Source organism: Sabethes cyaneus, chromosome 2, assembly GCF_943734655.1.
Source record: "Sabethes cyaneus chromosome 2, idSabCyanKW18_F2, whole genome shotgun sequence".
Classification (NCBI taxonomy): Eukaryota; Metazoa; Arthropoda; class Insecta; order Diptera; family Culicidae; genus Sabethes; species Sabethes cyaneus.
The window spans coordinates 21,215,852-21,224,073 of NC_071354.1; the positions used below are offsets into that span (position 1 = coordinate 21,215,852).

The window sequence follows — 8,222 nt, forward strand, 5'->3', positions numbered from 1 at the left end:
CGGCCGGAGTGCGGCGTCTTGTTGTATTCAATGACTTCCGTGAGTTTAGATTCAGCGTACTGGAACAGAGTTGCCATCAGTACACACTCCACCAGAAATGTATGCGCTACGTAAAAAGTGACCAAAAATAGACAAAGTTGAATGTTTCCATATAGGTAGGTAAATTTATAGGTAAATTTCGTAGGCTATGCGGCGTTTGATAACTGTTGTAATTTTATCGGTTTTTCGTTTGAATTTTTACACAGAAACTTACGAAAAATTTGTTCTAGCTTGGATGTCTGTTCTCTGTGTTCATAGGGCGCGCGTCTTGCGCGTATGTGAAAACTCTATATTCATATATATTCAGATTGAAAATGAACTCGCCCAATCTGAACGAGGTGTTTTTCATATTAGCGGGGGTTAAGTGTAGAGCCTTCCAGTTATGTGTGTGTATTGGTGCTTGAAAATGAGGCAAACAGGCATCAGCTTCACACGGACCGCCAGCGAACATCATCGGCAACGTATCGTAACGTAACCAGCTAACTGGCACCTTTATCTCGTTTGCTTTGCGTTGACGAGTGCTAACATTAGGCGGGCTCAGGAGTCGTGGGCCCCACTGACAGCTGAAGAGCTAACTTGTGTGAAGAATGGCGAATATATGATTTCTCGTTTACGCTAACGCTAACATGTTGGCATCGAAAACATGGCTGCCTGCCAGCTACAGTGGACCCCCGTTCGTTTGAACGATTCCTCATGCAAACTAACGGGGTTACTTTTTAATTTGAACAACTGGTAACCCGAAATATGCTGAAACCGCTGTGAACTGGCCGCCCTGCTCTTTGTTATTGTTTTGGTGGTTTGTTTTAGTCGGCAGTTGCAAGTGCGAATATTGCATTTTCCGATCGAATTTCTATCTTAATCGTTAGGAATACGAAATGTGAAACCGATTAAACACGCTAGGTCAGTACATACAAATCGTGTTTATGTGCATTGTCTGCAAAAACAAATGATTTTATGTTGAGAATGACATTTGAACCTTTTTTAATTTGCACGTCGTGCAAACCAGCGGGGCTCAGATTAAAAAGTGTTCAGATTAAAAATGGTCAAACGAACGGGGGTCCACGGTATAACCGTCGCGGGCGAAACCGTCGCCAGAATCGTCGCGGGGGCAAATATCGTTTATTTTGTCAAGTAAATCAATAGCTTACGTGCTAGACAAGCATAATATATACTCACTGACGAACTGACATGACACATAGAAGAAAATTCTTCAAAAACCATCGTCCTACATATTTTACTTGCACACTAGCGCCTTATGTTATGCAGGTTGCGAACCCAGTAAACCATTTGGTTTGTATATCTCGATTGCAACTGAGATATACGAAATCATATCTGAACGAAAAAGTTATATTTCACGTTATACCGTGGACCCCCGTTCGTTTGACCGTTTTTAATCTGAACTCTTTTTAATTTGCACCCCGTTGCACAGTGGTCCAAACAGTGAAATACGTGATCGTGTGATATTGCGCCAAAACGTGAAGTTTTTCGCATATAGTGTTTTTAGGAACATTTCTTGGTATAATAAGCCCCTTCTTGTGAGAGAAATCTTTGGGTGATTAATTCCCTTAAAAGTGAGATACGAACTTTATTTTCTCGTACATTCAAGATACAGGTTTGGTACTTTCGGCAAAGTTGTAGTAAATATTAATGCAAACAACTTTGTCAAAGACACCATACTTGTATCTCTTCATGGAAATTATCTATGAAGCGTTATTCGTGGACAAACCCTTTAAAACAGTTTCTAAACCCTGACTTATTCTGGTCAAATTTTACGTGTTCATAGTGTTCTAGAAAGTTGTTTATCTTGCTAAAATCAATGTTTTTGTAGAACATTGTTATACGTGATTTTCTGAGGTTTCGGAGATTTTGAGCTTTTTTGATGAAAAATAGTACCTTTTTGAGCTTAAATATTTCCCAAGGTGGCAAATGGTGGCAGATCAAACAACTCGTACTTAAAAGTACAAAAAAAAGATGTGTTGCTTATTTTATTTTTGGTTTGAGTAAAGTTATTTGTTAACTGCTTGTTAATTCGTGTTTTCTAATTAAATAGTTATTTAGTCATTCCGAGAAAATTCGGTCTTCTGTGACTGTTGTTGAAATTCGGCCATTTGGATTTCAGCCATTCGTGATTCGACCATTTGTGTTTCGGCCATTCGGTACCAGCCCATTATGAGTGTGATCTTTTGAAAAGACACCAATCGAAGGTATTGAACAAAATAGACTTAAGTTAGTTATTTGGAAGTCTTGCTCCTAATAATTGCGGCAAATAATTTTAAGTCTACATTCATTTTCGACTCGAAAATAGGTGAAAAAATTGCTGGTAACTCAACTTGTTAGAAAGAGATTGTCAACGTAAACAAAATGGCGTTTATTGCATCCGAAGTACATTTTAATTGTTCTATAAACATGACTGAGATGGATTTTTAAAACAACTATAACTTTTGAGGATACAAACGGATACAGACAATTGATACTTGCTTTTAAAGGTGTTTTGTTGTACTTTTAAGTAGGAGTTGTTTGGTCTGCCACCATTTGCCACCTTGGGAAATATTGAGGCTCAAATTAGTACTATTTTTCATCAAAAATGCTCAAAATCTCCGAAACTGCAGAAAATCGCGTATAATAATGTTCTACGAAAACGTTGATTTTAGCAAGATAAACAACTTTCTAGAACACTATGAACACATAAAAGTTGACCAGAATAAGCCAGGATTTAAAAACTGTTTTGAAGGGTTTGTCCACGAATAACGCTTTATAGACAATTTCCATGAAAAGATACAAGTATGGTGTCTTTGACAAAGTTGTTTGTAATGATATTTACTACAACTTTGCCGAAAGTACCAAATCTGTATCTTGAATGTACGAGAAAATAAATTTCGTATCTCACTTTTAAGGGAATTAATCACCCAAAGGTTTATGTCACAAGAAGGGGCTTATTATACCAAGAAATGTTCCTAAAGACACTATATGCGAAAAACTTCACGTTTCGGCGCTATATCAAACGATCACGTATTTCGCTGTTTGAACCACTGTGCGTTGGTTTGCACGACGTGCAAATTAAAAATGGTTCAAATGTCATTCTCAACATGACATCATTTGCTTTGCAGACAAAGCGCATAAACGCGATTTGTTTGTACTGATCTAGCGTGTTTAATCTGTTTCACATTGCGTTTTCCCAACGATTATGATAGAAATCCGATCGGAGAATGAAATATTCGCTGCTTCCAACCTCCAACTGAATCAAACCATCAAAACAATAACAAAGAGTACGGCGACCAGTTCACACAAGTTCCAGCATGTTTAGGGTTGCCAGTTGTTCAAATTAAAAAGTAACCCCGTTAGTTTGCATGAGGAATCGTTCAAACGAACGGGGGTCCACTGTATAAGAACATATATGTACCAAAGTGGAGGCGATATACGTGCGAAAATTTTGACAACTATTTGTAATTCTATTTTGCGTAGTTTTTATAACACGCAACTAAATATTCCTGAATATATGATTAAGATATAATCAAATATTGCAATCGTCTATACTGCTTTATAATTCACAGTCATGAATTGTATATGAAGACACGCACGACTGCAAAACAACTTATGGTTCACTTCGGTTTGATATACTCTAATCATTATACAATTCTAATGTGAAATTGACATGAAAACGATTTAATGTGAACTTTCTATTACGATTTTGTGTTATCTGGGGAGTAGCTTTCATTTGCAGGGTTTTATACTGTAGGTTTTTTTTACATTTGTATGGTTTTATACTGGAAACTTGAGCGCCGCGGTGTGGCAATGTTGCGAAACCTGCTTTTTTGAAAAATAAGTGGTTTTTGAATGGACGATGCAATTAACGTGAGTGTCTCGTCTGTTTGTCTGTGATATACTTATCCAGCTTTCCACGAGCTATAATGGCGGATATTGAGCACAAGTGGGCACAATCTTTTGACATTCATTGGAGGAGCGTCGAGTGCGCCCTGATGGAGTTACTATGGAAACATCCATGATTGTTTGTTGTTCGAGTGTAAAAACATAAACATTGTTTCATTATGCAGATCAGCTGAAGTAGAACATAACTGGACGGATTCAAACTTTTGTGGTGGTTTGCGGCCATAACTTCCTGTAAGCACCGGCTCAGGATACTTTTTACAATCGTGCTAATTAGCATTCGAGTGCACTTAAAAGGCAAACATTAACTTCATATTGGTCGAGTCGTTGCCAAGTTTGCTATCGAATAGCGTCTCGTTTTGATAAAAAAAAACTTTCCGTTACGTATTTGGCCATTCTTCCTGAAGTGTCCGAAAACTGCAAAGCCACAATCCATAAAACTTCTTATCCGTTTAATTATGTTCCTCTTTAGCTGATCTGCAAAATTGAACAATGTTTACATTTTTACATTCGAACAACAAACAATCATGAATGTATCCATAGTAACTCCGTCAGGGCGAACTCGACGCTCCTCCAATGCATGTCAAAAGATTGTGCCCACTTGTGCTCAATATCCGCCATTATCGCTCGTGGAAAGCTGGATAACCACCCCATTGACATCTCTATATCGAGCTGCAGTGAACGTCAGCGACAGCATGTCCTGGGCTCAAAATTTGACAGCGGGCCCCGCTGTCGCAGGCCCAGCGGGCAGTTGAGTGAAACGCAGTGCTGACTTGCTATCTCATTTTCGCACACACGAGATGTTGGTGGCGAAAACATGGTTGTCTGCCGATGGGTTGCTTATAACTTACATACAGCCAAGCAAATTCTCTCTGCGACGATTTCAAGCTATCAAAAAAGTAAGCAGCGCGTTTTGTTACCAAAGAAACGGACAATATATATTCAGATTAAAAATGAACTCGCTCAATCTGAACGAGGTGTTTTTCAGGGGGTTAAGTAAAGAAACTGACTAAAGAAAAGACACTGGAGCTCAGTCACTCACGGCCTCCTGTCATCATTAAACCTGATTTGCTCAACGATGATTGTTGTGCGTGACTCTGTTCAAAGTTGCTAGGAAAAGTTCGAACAATATTTTTTCGAGTTCAACATTTAGGCGATTTTATGAACTGTACGATACAAATTTGATTGCCTGGTGTTTTCGTTAGGCAGCACGGATCGATTTCGTGATGATACGATGATATTTGTTGCCGTTTGCTTGCAGTCATTATTTTCTCCCGCGTTGATCGACTGATACTTCGCAAGTTTTCGAGCAAAAGATTCAGAAGGTTTCATCGAGATTCATGCGCACTTGGTTTCGACGAACTGAAAATGAGTTACCTGTCAATTCTTTAGTCAGATTCTTTAGGGTTAAGTGTAGAACCTTCCAGTTATGTGTGTGTGTTGGTGCTTGAAAATGAGGCAAACATGCATCAGCTTCACACGGACAGCCAGCGAACATCATCGGCAACGTATCGTAACGTAACGTATAGGCCCAGACACAATGCATACGGATTTTACTACGTTGCGGCAATTTGACAGTTTTTCCATGGGTTTTCTGTCAAATATCCGCAACGTAATAAAATCCGTATGCATTGTGTTTGGGCCTTATCGTGGTTTGTGGTTGCATGCATTTTCAATGTACGCATTCGCACGCGTCCGGAACGTCACATCACAGATTCCGCCCTTTTCTAATGTTGGTCGAGACTTTTGAAAAAAAAAATCGTCTGGCATCCCTGCTGTTTCGTCCGACGTCCATGTGTCAAACACAAACGTCAAATTTTTTGTTTGATGCTTTTTGTGGCATACCGGGCATACCGCCTGCGAGCCGAGTCAGTGAGGAGACGATTCCATTTCTCAATATCGGCGGAAAAAAGAATTTAATTCGTGCTTATTTCTTATTAATTTGGTAGCTAAACCGTTGCGAAAATGCCGTACGCCAATCAGCCATCGGTGAATATTACAGAGCTAACAGATGAAAATGTGAAATTTGTTGTAGAAGATACAGAATTAAGGTATGTACCTGATATGGTGTAGCCATTAGGTATGGTTATGAGATGGTTTTCAATTTTATTTTGCAGCGTCGCCAACAGCTTGCGGCGGGTTTTTATTGCCGAAACTCCAACGTTGGCAATCGATTGGGTTCAGCTCGAGTCGAATACCACTGTACTGGCGGACGAGTTCCTTGCTCATCGCGTCGGATTGATTCCGCTCATTTCAGACGAAGTTGTGGAACGGATGCAGTACAGTAGGGATTGTACTTGCCTAGACTTTTGCACCGAATGCAGCGTCGAGTTTGTTCTCGATGTTAAGTGTAACGAAGAGCACACCAGACACGTAACGACCGCAGATTTAAAGTCGAGCGACCCACGAGTGCTTCCAGTCACCTCACGCCACCGTGACGATGAAGACAACGAGTACGGCGAAGGAACAGATGAAATTTTGATCATTAAACTGCGTAAAGGACAGGACTTAAAGCTGCGAGCCTACGCAAAGAAAGGTTTCGGAAAAGAACACGCCAAATGGAATCCCACCTGTGGTGTTTGTTTCGAGTACGATCCGGACAATTCGATGCGTCATACATTGTTCCCGAAACCGGACGAGTGGCCAAAATCCGAACACACCGAACTGGACGACGACAAGTACGAAGCGGAGTTCAACTGGGAAGCAAAACCAAACAAATTCTTTTTCAATGTGGAATCTTCCGGAGCGCTCAAACCGGAAAACATTGTGCTGATGGGTGTTCAGGTGTTGAAAAACAAACTGTCCAATCTTCAGACCCAGCTTAGCCACGAGACGCAAACGGATGCACTTGCAATCTAAAGCTTCAATAAACTATAACAACTCATTGCAAATAGTTACTATTCCGGAAGAATCGACAAATTATACTTTTGATTTTTGAAATAAAAGTTGCAAAACAAATTTCAGCTGCATTTGTTTTCAGCAAGAATAATCAATTCCATTTATTTCAGTACAATTAAAGCTAACCAACTTTAGAGAAAATCGATGCGTCAGATTCTCTGTTTAGTAATCATCACTATCGTCCTCGTCGTGAGACATTTGCTTCTGATACAGCTCCGCGTTCTGCTGTAGGCTGTACCACTGTTGTTGCTCTGCTGCCGCCTGCTCCTCGCGGGCCTTTGCAAATAATTCCTGCTGTTGCCGCAATAATTCCTCCTCCGGAATTCCTAGGTTCTCTAGCCTCGTGCTTTGTCGTCGCCTTTTCGCTGCTACCTGTTTGCAATCGTTCAATACCGCTTCGGCTTCTTGTTTGTAGTCTTTGAATCCTAGGCGATCCAGTGCCTCCAGTACATGCTCAGCGTTAATAGTCTTTTTGTTCCGAAGATTGCAAACTTCGTTTGCCTCCGAACTAATCAGATGGATGAATTCTGTACAACAGTTTAGTATTAGCTCGCGGCTTTCGTTAGCCACCCTTATCGAAGGAACTAGCTCCTTGATGATTTTGTTAATGCTAGCGCGCGGTAGAGTGAGCTCATCATCCTCCGGATTGTTTGGAGGACACAATTCGTCGTGTGGATCCGACATCGTCTTGAGATGCAGCTGCAAGGCTGCTTTGCGAAAGCTGAAAAATGTGAGAATCATGTTTTAATTTGCACAAAATTCTACACATATACGTTTTTGTTGACTGGTTACCTTTATGGCAATATTAAAATGAAGATTTAGAAACGATTGTGCTCTCAAATCGTATTATTTTTTCGTATCGTAGTTTTTAGTCAATAAAAGTGTCAAATTTTCTCAAAACAAAATAAACAAACAACATGGCCGAAAGATTTCTGAAGTTTCTCAATCGAGTTCGAGAGTGATGTGGATTGACATCAACCGTCAACGGAACGAAACGTCAATGATTGCACGTTTAAAGAAAATTATTTAAACCTACATCTACGTGTTTTTCTCTCAAATAGGCACTTAAGCGACTTAAGCCAAGCAATCAAAAGTTTGAATTTTACTTGAACAGCGAACTCGAAAGTTCACAATTGATTCAAATTCAGTTCCGTGGAATATTTTTGCCGATTAGTATTAGTCGATGTGTGCGTACGACGCGCTATTTGTTGTTGCTGTTGTTATATTTTACATTGAGTTTACACCCCGATAAAAAACATACGTTTGAGTGAAAAACGATAAGTTTTTGTAGCCTTTTGCACTGGGCTTAGCAAGCTCTATACACTTAACCCCCGCTAATATGAAAAACACCTCGTTCAGATTGGGCGAGTTCATTTTTAATCTGAATATTTATTTGGTAA

General features: G+C 39.9%; 2 protein-coding genes across 2 annotated transcripts; one reads left to right on the forward strand and one right to left on the reverse strand.

Moving 5' to 3' along the window:
• Positions 1–5,805: 5,805 nt before the first annotated feature.
• On the forward strand, positions 5,806–6,864 carry LOC128737285 (DNA-directed RNA polymerase II subunit RPB3). The gene is made up of 2 exons (XM_053831890.1): positions 5,806–5,975; positions 6,042–6,864. Exons 1-2 carry the CDS (start codon positions 5,890–5,892, stop codon positions 6,781–6,783), a joined length of 828 nt encoding a protein of 275 aa, XP_053687865.1. The 5' UTR covers positions 5,806–5,889; the 3' UTR covers positions 6,784–6,864.
• A 27-nt stretch (positions 6,865–6,891) lies between these two features.
• LOC128737562 (protein Dr1) lies at positions 6,892–7,722 on the reverse strand. Its single transcript, XM_053832231.1, has 2 exons — positions 7,615–7,722; positions 6,892–7,543 (listed from the first exon to the last, which is right to left on the reverse strand). Exon 2 carries the CDS (start codon positions 7,504–7,506, stop codon positions 6,985–6,987), a length of 522 nt encoding a protein of 173 aa, XP_053688206.1. The 5' UTR covers positions 7,507–7,543; positions 7,615–7,722; the 3' UTR covers positions 6,892–6,984.
• Between the last annotated feature and the right edge of the window lie 500 nt (positions 7,723–8,222).

Excerpts from the sequence above, each read along its gene's own strand:
- LOC128737285 (XM_053831890.1), top strand. The coding sequence starts at position 5,890 with ATGCCGTACGCCAATCAGCCATCGGTGAATATTACAGAGCTAACAGAT. Across the intron at positions 5,976-6,041 it reads GTAGAAGATACAGAATTAAG|CGTCGCCAACAGCTTGCGGC; the intron begins GTATGTACCTGA and ends TTTATTTTGCAG.
- LOC128737562 (XM_053832231.1), bottom strand. The coding sequence starts at position 7,506 with ATGTCGGATCCACACGACGAATTGTGTCCTCCAAACAATCCGGAGGAT.